Here is a 19,842-nt window from a genome sequence, read left to right on the forward strand (position 1 = left end):
CCCTCGCCCAATATCACGGCTGCCCAGCGCGGGGCGGAGAGGGGGAAGGAGTTCTCCGGCGGAACCATGGCGCGCGGGAAGGCGTTCCTGACCGGACCCGAGGAGGCGACGGACGCGCCTGCGTGCGCGGCGTTCCAGCCGGCGCCGCTGTCGTCGCTGTCATGGCGGCCTGAGGAGCGCAGCGAGCCGGGGAGGCAGGCACGGGCGGGCGAGCGCTCAGGCGGCAGCGGCAGCCGTCAGGTAGGTAGGTAGGTAGGTAGGTAGGGGCAGGCAGCGGCTCGCAGGACGGTGCGGCGGGCTCGTGCCTGGGAAGGAGGCGGTCAGGACCGCGGCAGGTGGGATGGGAGGATGGATAGAGGGGTTCCTCCCGCCAAGGAGATGGGAGACCTCCTGCCCCTCATGCCGCTGAGGCCCCGCTGCCGGGGGTGGGGAGGGGAGGGGAGGGGTGGGCGAGGCGAGGCGCCCCCTCCCCGTGATGCCCCCCTCCCCACAGCCTTCCCCTGCTTTATTCCCGTCCAGACGTCCCTGGTTCCGTTGAGCGCATAAGAAATAATACATTCTGCATTGTGTGTGTGTGTGTGTGAGAGAGAGAGAGCTATCAATAATAATAATAATAATAATAATAATAATAATAAATACATTCTGTATTGTGTGTGAGTGAGAGAGAGAGAGCTATCAATAATAATAATAATAATAATAATAATAATAATAATAAATACATTCTGTATTGTGTGTGAGTGAGAGAGAGAGCTATCAATAATAATAATAATAATAAATACATTCTGTATTGTGTGTGAGTGTGAGAGAGAGAGCTATCAATAATAATAATAATAATAATAATAATAAATACATTCTGTATTGTGTGTGTGTGAGAGAGAGAGCTATCAACAATAATAATAATAATAATAATAAATACATTCTGTATTGTGTGTGTGTGTGAGAGAGAGAGCTATCAATAATAATAATAATAATAATAATAATAATAATAATAAATACATTCTGTATTGTGTGTGAGAGAGAGTTCTATCAATAATAATAATAATAATAATTAATACATTCTGTATTGTGTGTGAGAGAGAGATCTATCAACAATAATAATAATAATATAAGAATACATTTTGTGAACCGCCCAGAGAGCTTCGGCTATTGGGCGGTATAAAAATGTAATAAATAAATAAATAAATTCTGTATTGTGTGTGTGTGTGAGAAAGATCTATCAATAATAATAATAATAATAACAATACATTCTGTATTGTGTGTGTGTGTGCGTGTGAGAGAGAGAGATCTATCTATCATTCTATCACACCCTCACCTTGCCCAGGGAACTTGACTATTGGGAGGTCTAATGAAATGAAATATAAGAAAGATTGACTAACCACAAAGTAATTTCAAAATATTTCTAGAAATTACTCTGTTACGCTGTCTTGTATAATGTGTGTGTGTACACATATGTATGTGTATTGAGAATGTGTGGCGCCCTCCAGATTTTTGGACTATAACTCCCAGCATCCCCCAGCTAGGAATGGGAGTTGTAGTCCCAACATATCTGGAGGGGACCAGGTTGGCGAAGGCTGATACAGAGTAAGGTGTGTGTATATGTTTGTGTGTGTATCCAAAAAGGGGGCTTCTTCTTACCTGACAACATGCTCTTGACCTCAAAGCACTTGGTGAGGGGAAACACCTCAAGAGTTTCAACGCCTCCACTTTGCCTCCTGTGCCTTCCTTTAATCTCTTCAGACCAGGTACCTGCTACAAATCTGATTCTGCAACTCATTGTAGAACTACTTGTGATTTTTTTTTTAAAAAAAAATACTCTCCTTTAAAAGAAACCTTCCGACTGGGATGTGTGGCATGCTTAGGTACAACCTTATCAGCGCAATCCTAGAAATACTTCTTAGTAGGTGTGCATAGTATTACAGCCTAAGGCACTTACTTCCAAGTAAACTTACAGAGGCGTGTGTGTGTGTACGCATGAGTGGAATTATTGACTGGTTTTCCTGAGCGTTTGTATTTATTCTATAAAGGCACCTACAGTGCAACACCTTCTAGTGCAAAAGCACCACTCAAGGCAGTTTGCAATATTAAACAGTTACAATTTTGTGTAAACAGTAAAAGAATTGACCAAGGGATCAGGGCCAGCAGTTAAAAGGAATACATATAAACACATATAAAAAAAGCCTGCTGGAATAAAACAGTCTTCAGCAGCTGACGAGAAACAGCGAAGGAGAAAACCAACCACATTTCCTGACTCATTCCATAATCGGTGTGCAGCTGCTTAGAAGCCCCCCCCCTCTCTTTTTCATTCCAATCAACCGTGTTTTCACCCTAAATGGGACGTAGAGAAGAGCCTCTTATTTAGGGAGAAGACAAGAAGGTGGTCCCTGAGGTAACCTGAAATGTGGCTGAGAAATCCTGGTAGTTGTAGGGGTTTTGTTTTTGTCTAAATATGCATAGGATTGTGCCCTTTTTCATAGAATCCTAGAATAGCAGAGTTGGAAGGGGCCTACAAGGCCATCGAGTCCAACCCCTTGCTCAATACAGGAATCCACCCTAAAGCAGGATTACAGTTTGAGATTGATAAACAAATGGTCAAAGAACACCTAATTTCCTAGAATGAGTTCAAATCTCCAGGGCCCGATGAACTGCATCCTAGAGTAATGAAGGAGCTAGCGGAAGAACTCTTAGAACATTTGTCTATTATCTTTGCAAAATCATGGAAGACAGGTGAGGTGCCGGACGACAATCCTGCCCCCTCAACTTCTGCTTCACTTTCTCCAGGGGGGTCACAGACCCGCTTTTGGGAGAAGACCGAGGCAAAGTAGGAATTGAGCACTTCAGCCTTTTCTTTGTCATCTGTTATCAATTTGCCATCCTCATTAAGCAGTTGAACCACCATTTCTTTCCTCTGTCTTTTACTACTCCCGTATCTGAAGAAAGCCTTTTTATTGCTTTTAGCATCCCTCACTAACCTCAGCTCATTCTCAGCTTTAGCCTTCCTGACGCCATTTCAGCACTTCTGCGCCACCTGTCTGTATTCTTCTTTTGTAGCCTGGCCTTCCTTCCACTTCCTATATGTATCCTTTTTTGTTTTCAGGTCATCTCTAAGCTTTTTGTGGAACCACATTGGTTTCCTCTGTTGTCTTCTATCTTTTCTCTTTGTTGGAATTGTTTGTAACTGTGCCTTTAAAATTTCCTTTTTTAAATACTCCCACCCATCCTGCATTCCTTTTCTCATTAGGCTCACTTGCCACGGGACCTTACTTATTATAGTTCTGAGTTTATTAAAATCAGCTATCCTAAAATCCAGAGTACGTGTATGGCTACGCTCAACTTTTGTCTCCTTCATAATCAAGAATTCAAGTATGACGTGGTCACTTTCCCCCAGAGTTCCTGTAACTGCCACTTTATCCACTAAGTCATCCCTATTGGTCAATATCATGTCAAGTATTGCTGATCCTCTGGAAACTTTTCTTAGTTTCCAATCTGCCATTTCGCTTTGCTTTTTATCTAGTGCTGGTTTTCTGGTTTTAGGCCTTTTGGTAGCCATCACCACATCTTGTGGTAGTGAATTCCATAGATGATGTGAACGTATAAACCCAGTCCTGGCTTGCATGCACTGGTTCCAGGTCAAATTCAAAGCGCAGTCTTAACTTATGAAGCCCTGAATGGCTTTGGACCCCAATACTTCAAGAACCACCTCACCCCGTGTAAACCTTTTCCTGCGTACCCCCTCTAAGAGAATCTTGGTAGGAGATATCAGTTCAGGAACAGTCCTTTTCTTTGATAGCCCCATGTTTATGGAATGCTCTCCCCAGCGAAGCTCGTCTGTCATTTTTGAGTGCCAGCGAAGACATACTTATTTTTATTTATTTATATTTTATTTATTGCATTTATACCCCGCCTTTTTTCCTCCAAGGAACCCAAGGCAGCGTACATAATCCTCATTTTAGCCTCACAACAACCACCCTGTGAGGTAGGCTGGGCTGAGAGTCTGTGACTGGCCCAAAGTCACCCAGTGGGTTTCCATGGCTGCCTTAGTTATGTCTCAATTGTTATGGGTTGTTTTTGTGATATTCATTCTAGACCCTGACTGGGGCCGGGGGGCATTTTTGTGTACTTGTGGTTGAACACTTTTCACAAGACCACTTTTTGCAGTGGGAGGCGATGCATACGTTCAAGTAATAATAATAATAATAAGAAGAAGAAATGTGAGTGGTTGAAATGATTCTCTACAATTGCAGCTGGTACCAAATGTTATGAGTGGTCTAAGAGCCTGAGATTGAAAATTGCTTTTTGTGTGTCTGTTCGGGAAGCGCAAATGTGAAAATCCATGAAAGCGTAATGTTGGATTCCCAAGAAATGTGTTTTCTTGGGAAGACAGTGCATGTGAAGAGCTGCAGTTGGGAACCAATTCTGAAATTAGTTGCATGGGTTATAATTCTGCCTTTGTTTCAATAGCTGTCTTGACCTGGAGATATTATTCCCAAAGGTGCACCTAATGTCTTGCCAGAATAATATCAGCAACGGCCCTGGGTGAACCCATGTTGTTTGGATGCTTTTTCCCAGCCTCCCACAGGTGTATACTGAGCTGTTTGCTTAATGTTAAGGTTGTGCTGCTTTCTGTGTGAACAGGCTTCTTGTTTCTCTGGGGTAACATTTTTTGAATAAGAAACAAAGCTGAGATACTAACTTTTGCCATCTTGGTCACGCTTGTGGTATATTCGTTCTGAGTAGTGTGTTGAAATGCCGTTATCTGCTCTTTTTCTTTTATAGGTTAAAGGGTCTAGAATGGCAGGAGAACAGAAGCCATCCTGTAATCTCCTTGAGCAGTTTATTTTATTAGCCAAAGGCACCAGTGGATCAGCTCTGACTGCCCTTATCAACCAAGTGCTGGAGGCTCCTGGGGTTTTTGTCTTTGGGGAGCTACTAGAATTAACAAACGTGCAAGAGGTGCGTAGCGTGGATTTTCAGAATATCACCCCCCACCCCCACCCCCTAGCCTTGACTTCCTGCCAGGGCTTTGGTGAGACAAAATCATAAGCAAAGATGATGATGATGATGATAATAATAATATATTTATTTATTTATTTCTTACCCGCCTCTCCCTTTGGATCGAGGCAGGGAACAACATTAGAACAGGAATCAATACATCTTAAAAATTCTTGATTTTACATTGATCTAGATAGGCCTGCCGGAAAAGGCTAGTCTTTAAAGCTGCCTTAAAATCACGCAGAGAGTTAATTTTACGAATCTCCTCCGGCAGGTCATTCCACAATCTGGGGGCGACAGAAGAAAAGGTCCTCTGGGAAACTGATGTCAGCCTAGTTTTAGCTGACTGAAGTAAGTTCACCCCAGAGGACCTGAGTGTGCGGGTCAGACTATATGGGAGAAGGCGATCCCGCAGGTAACCTGGACCCAAACCATTTAGGGCTTTAAAGGTAATGACCAACACTTTGTACTTTGCCCAGAAACTAATTGGCAGCCAGTGGAGTGATTTTAATGTTTTAATTCAAAGATGATCTCCCACGTGGCAAAGCCAAGAGTAGGGCCTTAGATGTTGAACGTAGTGTTCGAGTAGGTTCATGTCGGGAGAGGCGTTCCGTCAGGTATTGCGGTCCCAAGCCGTGTCAGGCTTCATAGGTTAAAACCTGTAAGAACTGCAGTGCAATGTTACATACTTATTCTGAACCTGGTATGCAGGAAACTCTGGCACTGAAACTCCTGCCTTTGTGGAAAGTCCAGTGCCGTCTCCTTGACTTAAACAAGCTTGCAGTAATGTAATTTGATAAGCCCTGGAAGAGCCCAACACTTGATTAGCCGTGGATCAATAGCACTCTAATGGGTCTCTTCCTTTTTCTTCTTCGTGTGCAGCTTGCCGAAGGGCCGAATGCTGCTTATTTTCAGCTGCTGAATCTTTTTGCCTATGGAACATACCCGGATTATGTAGGTAAGAAGCAGCTGCAGTTCTAAAGAACGTGCCTAAGCAGGGCGGGGGGGGGGGGGGGGGAGAGACATTCTCATGCCTGTGTGTGTTGCTTGCCAACTCCTTCCCTTGGCCAAGTTAGTTCAAGGGAGATCCTACGGACACAATTCCACCCCTTTTTGGGGTGGGGAGCTGAACTCTAAAACAGGAGATAGCTTAGCAAGACCAATCCCCGGTGGACGTCCATTTGATTTCTATCCCTGCTTTCAATCCTAAAGGATCCCCAAGGTGACTTACATAAAATAATGAAATATTTATTTTTATTTATTTTATTATTGCATTTCTATCCTGCCTTTTCCCCTCTAAGGAACCCAAAGTTCCATAATCCTCCTCCTCCTCCCCGTTTTATCCTCCGAACAACATCCCTGTGAGGTAGGCTGGGCTGAGAGTCTGTGACCAGCCCAAAGTCACCCAGTGGGTTTCCATGGCTGGGTGAGGACTAGAACCCAGATTTCATAGAATAGCAGAGTTGGAAGGGGCCTACAAGGCCATCGAGTCCAACCCCCTGCTCAATGCAGGAATCCACCCTAAAGCATCCCTGACAGAGGGTTGTCCAGCTGCCTCTTGAAGGCCTCTAGTGTGGGAGAGCCCACAGCCTCCCTAGGTAGCTGGCTCCATTGTCATAGAATCATAGAATAGCAGAGTTGGAAGGGGCCTACAAGGCCATCAAGTCCAACCCCCTGCTCAATGCAGGAATCCGCCCTAAAGCATCCCTGACAGATGGTTGTCCAGCTGCCTCTTGAAGGCCTCTAGTGTGGGAGAGCCCACAACCTCCCTAGGTAGCTGATTCCATTGCCATACTTCTCTAACAGTCAGGAAATTTTTCCTGACTGTTTCCCGATGCCCAGTCCGATACTTTAGCCACTACACCACACTGAAATATGAGTACATTAGGGCTGCTTCTACCTCTCCGACATGTAGCATTGCACTGGCATATCGGTTCCTCATCTCCCCACCCCTTCCGTTTTCATAAGATTCCTTTTACTGTACCCACTGCCTTCTCGCTCACTCCTCTGACTTCTGGCAGTTGGATCATCAGTTACCTGCTTGCACGCTCTTCACGCCCATTCCCCCAAGACTCCAGGTGTTTTCATTAACCAAGGGCAAAGGAGGAGGAGCCAGGTGCAGCGGCTGCACAACGGCAGCTGGATGTTCTGTTCAGCTTTCATTACAGTTCCGTTCAGTCTCTCGTGCTACAGCACATTATTTCTTCTGCTCTGCGCCACATGCACAGCAAACACCTAAGAAATAAGAACATACCAAGCTGCTTTGCAGAGCCAGACGGTTATCCCAGAACTGGCTAGGAGCAACTCTGCAGGGCTTCAAGCTTAACTGAGGGTTGCCAGGGATGAAATCTGGGACCTTCTGCATGCTGAGCAGGAGCTCTGCCACGGCACCTCCAGCAGGTTAATAGGAGGTTGTCTCCGATCTCGCTGATTTGTCCAAAAGCCTCTCAAACCCCCAACTCTTCTGAAATTTCAAGGGCAGTGTAAGAAGGGCTGAGAAGGAGGATTTGAAATGCTCTGATTTCAAAATCTCTCTCGTCAATAATTGGTGCCTAAACTGTATTCTTATCCAAAACGTACTGTAGATGGCTTCTGAAGTTGCCCAACGTTCTGCTTGAAAGCTTTTAAAGTGATTTCTCTTTTAAAAACAGTTCTCACATGCTCAAACGCCTTTTGTCCCATGTGTGAGGGTTCAGCATTTCATTTCTGAAATGAAAAGGGTGAAAAACCAATGCTGTTTTGTAATGAAAACGTTCAGATACTTCTGGTGGCCGTCATGTATGGTCCTGAATGGATTTATTGATTAAGCACAATGAGATGGAGAGGATGGAAGAATTCACAAACCTTAAAGGATATCCGTGCAAGATCTGTGAATTCTGGCCCCTTCATGACTCTCTAGCTTGTGATCTTTCAAATGATGCCTGTCTGCTTTCTACAAGTGTCCAGCGATTCGTAGCCAGTGTCATAGCTACCCATTGTTTCACCCTTTCGTTAAAAAAATGTGAAGAGGATTGAATTGATCCTGGAAACAAAGCAGCTCTCTTGCATAGTTTTTTTTCACAAGCTGTGTCAGTTTCAGCTTCAGGACACTTCAAGCCTCATCCCTCTGTCCTCCCTTTTTGGTTACGAATGTTCTTAACCAGTCAAGTGATAGCCTGTGCCCTTCCTTTCAGAAGCAGGGATTCTATTAACTGCCCCATACTTCTCCATTTGCCCGGGAAATGAGAAATGGAAGAGACTGCAGCGTACAAATGTATAAAATAAACACATGGTGTTGGGTAATTCAGTGTAAAGTGTCTGAACATGTTATTTATATCATTCTCTTGGGCAGGAAACAAGAATAACCTCCCAGAGTTAACAGGAGCCCAGAAGAACAAGCTGAAACACTTAACTATTGTCAGCTTAGCTTCCAGAATGAAGGTAAGGTATTGACATCTTCAACTAAGATTAACTATATTAGTGATACATGCTTGTGCATACAGTGAACTTTGAGGAAATCTGTGTTGCCATTTCCTGTTGCTCTCCAGAACCAAATGTTGTAGAAGAGACTTCCAGGGCTTAAAACCTTTGGGCCTTCCAGACAGATTTTTAATGGTGTGGGGAATAGACAGAGCAATTGGTGAATTGGAACTTGTGTACCTGAATCACGTCACCTCTCTTTGACAGTTGAATCATAGAATAGTAGAGTTGGAAGGGGCCTATAAGGCCATCGAGTCCAACCCCCTGCTCAGTGCAGGAATCCACCCTAAAGCATCCCTGACAGATGGTGGTCCAGCTGCCTCTTGAAGGCCTCCAGTGTGGGAGAGCCCACAACCTTCATAGGTCATGGGTTCCATTGTCATACTGCTCTAACAGTCAGGAAGTTTTTCCTCATGTCCGGCCGGAATCTGGCTTCCTGTAATTTGAGCCCATTATTCCGTGTATATATTTGTTACCCACCTCTCCCTCTGGATCAAGGCGGGGTACAACACAAATAATAGAATCATAGAACAGCAGAGTTGGAAGGGGCCTACAAGGCCATCGAGTCCAACCCCCTGCTCAATGCAGGAACCCACCCTAAAGCATCCTGACAGATGGTTGTCCAGCTGCCTCTTGAAGGCCTCTAGTGTGGGAGAGCCCACAACCTCCCTAGGTCACTGGTTCCATTGTCGTACTGCTCTAACCATCAGGAAGTTTTTCCTGATGTCCAGCTGGAATCTGGCTTCCTGTAATTTGAGCCCATTATTCCGTGTCCTGCACTCTGGGCTTGTTCCCTGCCCTCTATCTGAGCCGTAACTTCTTGGCTTCAAATCTTGCATCGGCCACGGATTGAGCAACTCTTTCAACAAGGTGGAATAACGATCCTATCCTGTTACGTCGTTCCTAATGAAGCAAGGCCTAGAGTGTTTTTTGCATGGCCTATGGTATGTAGGTTATGAGTGAAACTAGTAATAGGTTTACACTGGGTTCAGCGAGAAATACTACTATCTCCATGTGTTCCAAAGGCATTTTGCCTTCCAGTCAGTTCCATGTAGGCATCTGTGTGAGTAGGACTGGGAGGTGCATCCTACACCCCCCTCTAATAAAACAACGAATTGCATGCCCTGGCATTGCTTACTGTGTTTCCATGTAGCTAACTTGTGCCGCGTCCTTTCGTTTTATGATCTTCTTTTAATCTTTTGAAATCTTTCGAAGTTAGGCCCTCATCTAAAACACCCTCCGCCTTTGGGGATCCCCGCCTGCATGCTAGCCATCTGGTGGGTCGAAGTGGGGATTTTTGCCCACTGGGGCAAGTCCTGGATTGGCTCAAAGCAGTATTAACCCTTTTTATGATGTGTGCTGTTCCCTGCCTGCCCCCTCACCCTGGTCGCTGCCCAATTCTCTTGCCAGGCAGCGGGGCCAGGCTTGCTGCCCTAATCTTGAGCGGAAGCCGTGGTGTTGAGCATCCTCTTTCCTCCACGCCCGGCTTGTCCATTTCCTCCTGAGGGCAAATGGTCCAGTCACTGCTGCGGGACTCACAGCATCAGTGCTTCAGTCCCAGCATTTTTGACCTCCACACCTCCGTCCCACAGATACCTTGAAACATCTACGTGCTAAAGGTCCAGTTGAGAAGCTGAGCTTTAATTGCCCCCCTCCTGTTATTTTATTTATTTATTTATTTATTACATTTATTACACTCATGTACCGCCCCCATAGCCAGAGCTCTCTGGGTGGTTTACAGAAATTCTAAAATTAAGATTAAAACGAGTATACAAAATTTAAAATGCTAAAACACAGAACATACACACATAAAGCATTTAAAAACCGTTAAAAATTAAACATGTGGGTGATTAATTATTATTATTATTATTATTATTTATTTATATAGCACCATCAATGTACATGGTGCTGTACAGATAACACAGTAAATAGCAAGACCCTGCCGCATAGGCTTACAATCTAATAAGTTGTAGTAAACAATAAAGAGGGAAGGAGAATGCAAACAGGCACAGGGAAGTGTAAACAGGCACAGGGTAGGGCAAAACCAACAGTGTAAAGTCAGAACAAACTCAATATTTGAAGGCTATAGGGAAAAGAAAAGTTTTGAGCTGAGTCTTAAAAGCAGTGATTGAGTTTGTAGTTCTCAAGTGTTCTGGAAGAGCGTTCCAGGCGTAAGGGGCAGCAGAAGAAAAAGGACGAAGCCGAGTAAGGGAAGTGGAGGTCCTTGGGCAGGCGAGAAGCATTAAGATGTGCTGCCGTATACCTGGGCAAAGAGGAAAGTCTTAACCTGGCGCCGGAAAGATAGCAGCGTTGGTGCCAGGCGAGCCTCATCAGGGAGATTGTTCCACAGTCTGGGGGCCACCACCGAAAAGGCCCTGTCCCTCGTTGCCACACTCCGAGCCTCTCTCGGAGTAGGCACTGGAGGAGGACCTTAGATGTTGAACGTAGTAACTGGGTATATTCACATCGGGAGAGGCGTTCCGTCAGGTGTTGTGGTCCCAAGCCGGAAAGATAGCAGCGTTGGTGCCAGGCGAGCCTCATCAGGGAGATCGTTCCATAGTCTGGGGGCCACCACCGAAAAGGCCCTGTCCCTCGTTGCCACACTCCGAGCCTCTCTCGGAGTAGAAACGGAAACTGGGCCTCTTTACTATTAAAAAGTGAACGCGGTCTCCGGTTGCATCCTTGAATAAGAGCAGTGCTCAGCTTAGGATGAGCCTGTGGGTCTGTGTCCTGGAGCGACGGCTTCTCACCTGAGCTCTCCTTTCCTCCCAGTGCATTCCTTACTCGGTGTTGCTGAAAGACCTGGACATGCGGAACCTGCGGGAGCTGGAAGATCTGATCATTGAAGCCGTTTACACGGACATCATCCAAGGGAAGTTGGACCAGCGGAACCAGGTGCTTGAAGTGGACTTCTGCATCGGCAGGGACATCCAAAGGAAGGACATCAGCAACATCGTCAAAACGCTTCACGAATGGTAAGCTCAGCCCCTGGCCGGCCCCCAGGTGTCGAGGCTCCCCCCCTCCCTTCCCCAACCTAGGCAGAAGCACAGTTTCTCCGACTCGTGCCAACTCTCTGACGTTGTGTTTACAGGTGTGATGGGTGTGAAGCGGTTCTGTTAGGAATTGAACAGCAGGTGCTCCGAGCCAACCAGTACAAAGAGAACCACAACCGAACCCAGCAGCAGGTAGAGACAGAGGTAGGTACTCGGGGCCAATGAATTGCTTTTCCCGTTGAAGCAAGAAGCGAGCAGCAGCCCTGGTTTTCAAGCATGCCTGAGCAAGTACTTTGAGACGTTCTCCAGAGTCAGGGGTGGGGAAGGCGTGGGCCCCTCCAGGGGGTGTTAGGGTGCCGTTCGAATCACACGCACACACCACCACCGGCTATGCTGGCAAGGACTGATGGGAGTTTCAGTCCAGCAACATTTGGAGGGCCACACCTTCCCCACCATTTCCCTAAATCTTGTCCGATTGCTCTAACCAGCCTGCAAGATGTCCAGCCTTCGGCTGTCCGAAACCGGTATCGAAATCCAATCCTGAACTTTGCACGTTCTGCTTGGGGAGGGCTGCCTTTAGTCTGTTGGCCTCTAGAGGGCAGCACGTCCACAAGGATTTAGCAGCTGCTGATGAATATTTAGGTGAAGCGGCTGAAACTACTGAGAAAAAAAGAGCGGCCCTTCGGAGAACGTCTCCTAGCGCAGGGGTCCCCAACCTCCGGGCTGCGGACCGGTGCCGGTCCGTGGCCTGTTAGGAACCGGGCCGTGCAGGTGAGCTGCTTTCACCCACCCGCCCCACCCCAGGATACCTGGGCGCAGGGCGCCAACTCGCCTGCCCAGCCGAAGCAAAGCCAGGACGCTGGGGGGGGGGCGGGGCGGCTCTGGGCTGGTGCGCCCGGCTGGAGGTCACTCTGGGAGAGCGACTTCCGGGCACGCTCTTCTGGGCCCGCCCGCCCGCCCCAGTGTCCTGGCTTCGCTTCCTGACTGTTAGAGCAGTACGACAATGGAATCAGTCACCTAGGGAGGTTGTGGGCTCTCCCACACTGGAGGCCTTCGAGAGGCAGCTGGACAACCGTCTGTCAGGGATGCTTTAGGGTGGATTCCTGCATTGAGCAGGGGGTTGGACTCGATGGCCTTGGAGGCCCCTTCCACCTCTGCTATTCTATGATTCTACAAGCAGGATGTGTCTTCATCCTCACAAAGCTACCCCCCGTCTCTCCCTCTACCTGCAGGTCACCAACATCAAGAAGACGTTGAAAGCCACGGCGTCGTCCTCTGCCCAGGAGATGGAGCAGCAGCTAGCCGAGCGGGAGGGCCCCCCGCACACCGAGCAGCGGCAGCCCACCAAGAAGCTGTCCAAGGTCAAAGGGCTCGTCTCCAGTCGCCACTAGTGCCCGCAGCAGCAGCAGCAGCAGGGTGCTGCTCGGGCCCCACGTGTTTCTGGAGGGAGCCCCCCTGGGGGATTCTCAGGCTGGAGGCCCCGGGCCCCGTCGGAGCCCGACTTAAACCAGCACGGGACGCTTCCGACCTCCTTGACACCCTTGAGCCCCAGAGCTTTTTATGAGGACCTTGAGGGCACGGTTTATTACTACCCACGTAGGGGGCAGGAGACTGAAATAAGGCCCAACACCCGTGAAGTTCTGGTGCGGTGGAGGCCACGGTCCCCTTCCCAGCCGTTTGCAAGCAGGGGGCCGTTTTTGCGTCTGGCTGCAGGTGGTGGGTGGGCAAAGGCTCAGCTTCCGGCTGAGAGAGAGGGATTGGGGGGGGGTCTCTGAAATCCGCACCGGAACCTGCCACCCACCATGGCAAAGGCGACGCTCCTAGCCCAGGCAGGCATGGCCTCTTGTGGCCACCTTCTTTCTCTCCCTGTTCCTTCGGCGTTTTATCTTAGGGTGCAACTCTCTACCTCACGCTGGGAGGGCCGGAGTTCGGGCTGGGCTGTGTTTACTTGCCCCCTGCTTTGCTGCCCTTCTACGCCCAGGAGCCTGGCTGCTGGCTTTTAAAGCTTGTGTCTTACAGCTCTAAAGCAGAGGAAGTCAGGGGCGGAGCGGAGCGAAAGGGGTGAAGCTGCTATTTCAGTCTCCTCTTGTTTCGTCTCCTCCACCCCACCCACCCCCGGTGACTGTTATTCCAAGGGGCAGGGTTGCAGAAGTTGTGCGTTCTCCACGTGTTCCATGGTAATAGTTTCTCCCCTCCCGAAACCTTTGACGTGTAACACAGTAAAACCTCCCCGGATGAAAGTGAGCTCTGTGAAAGAGGTTCCCCCCTCCCCTTTGGCCTGCTGAGTTGGGACCCTTCTGTCAGAGGCAGCAAAGGCGGTCCCATGCTGGCCTCTAGGCTTTCAGAACTTGAACTCCCTTCTGGTTGTATTTGACCCTCTGTTTTTTGTACATTTGTTGAGAGGCTTGAGCATTTCAGCCTTTTTTTTATTATTATTTGACTTTTGTTACAGACTAATTGAAGGCGACTTGGTCAGAAGGATTGTTTTCTTTTCTATTAAAAAACGAAGACGTTGGCATCGAAATTCACGTGGCCGGATGGAGAATCGCTGTTTTCGGTTAAATGCGTTCTGGCTTCATGCTGTCGCACGGAACGACGGCTGCAGGGCAGTGTGGCAGGCAGGGCTGGTGCCACACTCGAGCAGGCCCCGCGGTCTTCTCTGGCATTGGAACGTCCTTCCCCAGGTGGTCTGGGGCAGGGAGAGCTGGTGGCTCTGATGTCCGTGGGGCAGTGATTCCACTCCGGGTTTCCAGCAGAACCAGCCAGCGCTCTAAAGGAGCTCTCTGCGGTGCATCTGCCATCATTTCCCCTCAACTCCTAGCAGGGTGCCTGGATGACAGCCTTGAAGGGAAGTCTGTAGAAGTTACTTCATCACCCCAAATACATACTATTAATAATAATAAATTAAAACATAGTATACATTATTAAAACATCCTAAAACTCCACTGGATAGGCCTGCCAGAATAGATCAGTCTTTATAGCTTTCTTAAATGCTAATAGACTGTTAAGTTGACCAGTCTCCTCCGGCAGGCCATTCCACAGTCTGGGAGCAGCAGAAGAGAAGGTCCTCTGGGTCACAGTTGTCAATCTAGTTTTTTGCTGACTGAAGTAGATTCTTCCCAGAGGACTTGAGTGTGTGGGGCGGATTGTATGGGAGAAGGCGATCCCGCAGGCAGCCTGGACCCAAACCATGTAGGGCTTTAAAGGTGATAACCAACACTTTATACTTCACCCGGAAGCTAATTGGCAGCCAGTGAAGAGATTTTTAAACTGGTGTAATGTGGTCCCCCCTAGGTGTACTGGTGACCAACCTGGCTGCCATATTTTGAACTAATTCAAGTTTCCGGACTAATAATAATAATAATAATAATAATAATAATAATAATAATAATAGTATTTCTTGCCCGCCTCTCCATTTTGATTGAGGCGGGGAACAACAATAAATGATAAAATACATAATACTCAATTAAAACATACATTGTTAAAACCATCCTAAAACATTTTAAAAACATCTTAAAATCCCCCTGGATAGGCCTGCCGGAAGAGATCAGTCTTTATAGCTTTCTTGAATGCTGATAGACTGTCAAGTTGACCAGTCTCCTCCGGCAGGCCATTCCACAGTCTGGGAGCTGCAGAAGAGAAGGTCCTCTGGGTCACAGTTGTTAATCTAGGTTTTGCTAGCTGAAGTAGATGTTTCCCAGAGGACCTGAGTGTGCAGGAGAAGGTGATCCCGTAGGTAGCCTGGACCCAAACCAAGGCACAATAGTAGCCCTACGTAGAGCGCATTTCAGAGGTCGAGCCTCGAAGTGACCAGCGTGTGCACGGCCGTCTTTAGGACTTCCGACTCTAGGAAGGGGTGCAGCTGACGTATCAGCCGAAGCTGATAGGAGGCACTCCTGGCCGTCGCATCTATCTGAGCTGTCATTTGGAGCGACGGATCCAGAAGCACCCCCCAAACTGCGAATGCAGTCTTTCAGGGGGAGTGTAGCCCCATCCAGAACTGGTCAAGCTGTTCACGTAATGATGGTGGTGCCCTCATGGCCTGAAAGGAAGAAAAGAACCTCTCCTCTTAAGAGGGGGGCTTTTGTAACTTGGAGCGCAACCCTCTGTATGTCTCGATAGAGCAAAGTCCTACAACTCCCACCGTTTCCCGGGCAGCAGAGCTTGCTGGGGCACGCTGGGAGTTGTAGGCCTTTTCTCCCTATCTAAACAGCCATGGGATTGCGCCCTAAAGAACACAGAGAGCCCTGCTGGCTCAGACCAAGAGCTCACAGAGTCCAGCAGTCTGTTTCCCAGAGTGACCGGCCCGATGCCTCCAGGAAGCCCATTAGCGGGGCAGGGAGCCAATAGCCCACTGCTGCTGCTGCTCCCCGGCAACTGGCATTCAGAGGGACACACCCCTGGCTGCGGAGTGACCAATAGTGACAGTTGGCCTCTCCCACACTGGAGGCCTTCAAGAGGCAGCTGGACAACCATCTGTCAGGGATGCTTTAGGGTGGATTCCTGCATTGAGCAGGGGGCTGGACTCGATGGCCTTGTAGGCCCCTTCCAACTCTACAATTTATGATTCTAAGAGCCCTGATGCTGGGTCAGACCAAGGGTCCATTTAGTCCAGTGTTCTGTTCACATAGTGGCTGATCAGTTGTCGACCGGGAAACACAAGCAGGACATGAGTGCAACAGCATCCTCCCACCCATGTTCCCCAGCAACTGGTGCACACAGGCTTACTGCCTTGAATACTGGAGATAGCACACAACCATTAGGGCTAGTAACCATTGATAGCCTTGGCTTCAGGAATTTATCCAACCCCCTTTTAAAGCCATCCAAATTGGTGGCCATCACTACACCCCGGCAACTGGCGTTCAGAGGGACACACCCCTGGCCGCGGAGTGACCAGTCGTGACAGTCGGCCTCTCCCACACTGGAGGCCTTCAAGAGGCAGCTGGACAACCATCTGTCAGGGATGCTTTAGGGTGGATCCTGCATTGAGCAGGGCCTTGGACTCGATGGCCTTGTAGACCCCTTCCAACTCTGCTATTCTCTCTCTCTCTCTCTCCCCCCTCCCTCCCTCCCTCCCCCCCCCCCCCCATGGGGATGGTTGAGCACTGTTTTCCTCTCAATCTGGCACCGGGGAGTGCTTTTAAATGATTACTTTTCTGCTTCTGGAAGTTGTGATGGGCAAAGAGATAATATGCTGGAACCTTTCACCACTGGTGATTCTGATGATGGCCCAGTTCCTGGCTTCAGGGGTCTCCTAGGGCCTTTACAGCCTTTGTTTATGATCGTAACGACTAGAGACTGGTTTGTTTGAAAACGGAAGCGGAGACTTTGCAGGGTACGAACTTCCGAGTGTGCGTGGTGCTTGCCACACTATGGGATCCGCAAAGCTCAAACTGTGCAGTTACGCTGTGCTTAAGGCCAAACCGCAAACAATCCTAAATGGCCATTTGTACTGGAAACAAGATCAATTTGTCTTTTGATCTCCTGTCTTGGCCCTGAGACCTGGTCTGTACGGACGGCACAGGGGCAACGTAAAACACTTCTGGGGCAGGACCACTTCTGTGGGGAAGGCCACCTTTCGGACCACTCCCCAGGGGCGGCAGAAATCCCTAGACACAGAAAATAGAGACGGACGGACTGGAGCTTCTGTTCCTGCCCCTTCGTTTCCTGTATGCTGGGTGTTTTCTTAGGGAGAACATCGGATCGTGCAATTTTCTAGCTGCACTCTGAAATCGTATAGGGCGGGGGGGGGCACATGTCATCGTCTCCTGCTGCTTGCTTAGGCCAAACTTCACTTCTGAAGTGGTAAACTACAGACGTCATGTCTTGAGAGCCTTGCTGCAACACTTGTGAGAACAGTTGCCACCCCGGTGTGGGAAGAAGCCTGTCCACTGTACATTGTGAACGCCATCACAGGAAGGGGTGGGGGAATGTAGCTCAGTAACTAATCCCATACTTCGCCTATGTCAAGTCCCAGGTTGGGTCCCTGGCACCTCCAGCAGAAAGGCCTCCCAGGTACAGGGCCAGAAAAAAACAGAGTGCAAGGGCCACCGTCAGCCAGAGCAGACAGCACCCGGTCAAATGGACCAACTTGGCTCAAGGCAGCCTCACATGCTCATATAGATGAGAGAGAGCCAAGAGGAGGGTCACCAAATTTGTTAACATTCCTTCCAATTCCGGTACGAATGAAGGTAAAGCCGCACCAGCCGTGTGCAAGAGGGAGGTATTGAAGGGCTTGGGATAACCCTGAGGTGAGCAGGGGTGTAAATAACCTTGGGGGGGAGGAATCCGTAAGGGTCAGGAAGCACCCCACCCCCAGAAGAAGAAGAAGACGGCGACGAAGAGTGATAACTTGATGGCAGGGCATGTTGACAGGCTGAAAAAGAAAAATCCAGACAAGTAGGTGGGAGGGGTGGAGGAAGCAACATGGAGAAAATGGGTAGACAACCCCCCCCCCCTCATTGCCTGGATACACCATTTCCTGGTTCATACAAGGTATTTTAAAATGTCCTGTGGGAAGGATGTCAGAGCTACTCATAGACACGGACAATGGAGAAAGCCAAGATTTTAATACAGGTGCAATTCAACATGTGTCCAACTCATACGCCAAGAAAAAAACAAATTGGGTGGGGTGGAGAGAGAACGGGACCTGGAGTGCCTGGAAGCTTAAACACTGCAACATTTTGTTGCAGAGTTTTATTTGTTCCCTTTCTCCAAGCCCTCCCGCTGCCCTGCGAGACAGTAAAGTCTGCCAAGTAATCCACAAAGTTTATTCAGCCAACAAACATCTCTTTGCACCTGAAGAGAGGTTAAACACTAGGAACTTTCCTCTAGGCTAAACCTGGCTAGCTAAAAGAGTCAAATGTCCTTTCATCAAAAGCGAAGACCTTTTCCCTGAGTCCCTTTAACTTCAAGGAGGATTCCTTTGAAGAAGCCTTTGGTGAGATGCTAGCCGAGCTGATCGCCTCTTGACTGCTTTAAACTCCACCTGTTTGAACCTGGGATCAGCCAACTCTGAAGTCCCCTCCCCCTCTGAGGATTCCTGAATTCCCACAGCCTGAGTTGTTAACATTTTCACTGATAAGGTCTGGTGAAGATTCATCCTTGGCAGGTGAAGAGCCTGGGAGAATCGCCTCCCCCACTCCCTGTGTAAGCTGGGACGTTTCTAGTCCTCTTCATCTTCAGAATCTGATTCTGATTGATAGCTTGAAACTCCTTCCCCCACACCAAGGGGAACAGGCCTGATCATGACACCTTGTATGTATTTACAAGTTTTGCAGGAGGGACGAGGCAAATGACAGTTTGTAAATCGGTGTCCGTTCCCCCAAAAGCAAACAGCATGTAACCTCCCCACTTTGGGCCAGCTAGTTGCAAAATGTCGGGCTTCTTTCTCTTTTCACTGGTTACATTCAAACTGCTAGTTGGATTCTGCCCCGTGTCATGTGCTGAGGCTGATAAAATGTTGGTGTCCACAGCTGGATTGCTGGGTAGGTTTGGCATTCCTAGCTCTGAAACATCCACTGGCTATCAGTGCTCAGGCAGGCACCTTCATCTATCCAAGAAGAAATGAATGACTAAGTAGAGTTGGAGGTTTAGACCAGTGGTTCCCAAACTTTTTCAGGTCACCACCCCCTTGGTTCCACAAACTCATGCCCAACTCATGCCCTACCCTATAAAAATCATTATTCAGAATAGCGGTTTTAAACGACCCACTAAGGAAGATAATAACAATAAAATTCAAAACAGTAACAATTAATGGAATATTGATTCCAAAGCACCCGCCGCAGGCTTGCAAAGGGAGGAAGGGAAAAGAGAGCAAACGCCTCCGTTTTGCAGCCAGCGTGGCGGGGCACACCAAGCAGGGTATGTCTCTTCATTAGTGTTTTGGTGCTTTTGAAATATTTCAATTCACCGTTAAAAGGACTCTTTTTAAATAGTATTAATACATGTGTGGATTCTTCCCCTATATGGCTTAGGACCAAACTACCTTCTCCCATAAAAGTATCCCTGTGTTTTAAGACCTGGAGAGGCGCTTCTCGGAAAAGACCACCTCAAGTGCCCCCCTGTTGCTTCCTTGCCTCTTAACGCCCCCCTATGCAATCCCACCACCCCCAAGGGGGCAATACCGCCCACTTTGGGAACCACTGGTTTAGACCTTTGAAACCTGTGAGCCTTGGTTTCCTTTAGCCAAGGTGGGAGATTGCACTTTTCAGGGTATTTTGCCCATTGCCTGATGCTAGTCCTGGGTCTTGCTACGAAGCAACATGATTCCCAAGCACTGCTGGCAAGAGGCTAGGTACATTGCCAGGAGGGCAAGTGTGAAGAAACAACCCACATCATTATTTTCAATACAAAAATTACAGGGCTCGCTAATGGCTTCCCATTCTGTTTTTGAGGCTGT

At 48.3% G+C, this 19,842-nt stretch overlaps 1 protein-coding gene across 1 annotated transcript; it reads left to right on the plus strand.

Annotated features, from left to right (window-relative positions):
• The first annotated feature begins 156 nt into the window (after positions 1 to 156).
• Positions 157 to 13,965, plus strand: COPS7B (COP9 signalosome subunit 7B). The gene is made up of 7 exons (XM_063131788.1): positions 157 to 240; positions 4,774 to 4,950; positions 5,872 to 5,947; positions 8,321 to 8,409; positions 11,221 to 11,423; positions 11,540 to 11,645; positions 12,674 to 13,965. Exons 2-7 carry the CDS (start codon positions 4,789 to 4,791, stop codon positions 12,830 to 12,832), a joined length of 795 nt encoding a protein of 264 aa, XP_062987858.1. The 5' UTR covers positions 157 to 240; positions 4,774 to 4,788; the 3' UTR covers positions 12,833 to 13,965.
• The last annotated feature ends 5,877 nt before the right edge of the window (positions 13,966 to 19,842 follow it).

Source organism: Elgaria multicarinata, chromosome 8 (assembly GCF_023053635.1).
Source record: "Elgaria multicarinata webbii isolate HBS135686 ecotype San Diego chromosome 8, rElgMul1.1.pri, whole genome shotgun sequence".
NCBI lineage: Eukaryota > Metazoa > Chordata > Lepidosauria > Squamata > Anguidae > Elgaria > Elgaria multicarinata.

Bases quoted from the DNA above. Each gene is read 5' to 3' on its own strand.
- COPS7B (XM_063131788.1), top strand. From the start codon at position 4,789: ATGGCAGGAGAACAGAAGCCATCCTGTAATCTCCTTGAGCAGTTTATT. The intron at 4,951-5,871 runs GTGCGTAGCGTG...CTTCGTGTGCAG, and splicing joins AATTAACAAACGTGCAAGAG to CTTGCCGAAGGGCCGAATGC. The intron at 11,424-11,539 runs GTAAGCTCAGCC...TTGTGTTTACAG, and splicing joins GTCAAAACGCTTCACGAATG to GTGTGATGGGTGTGAAGCGG.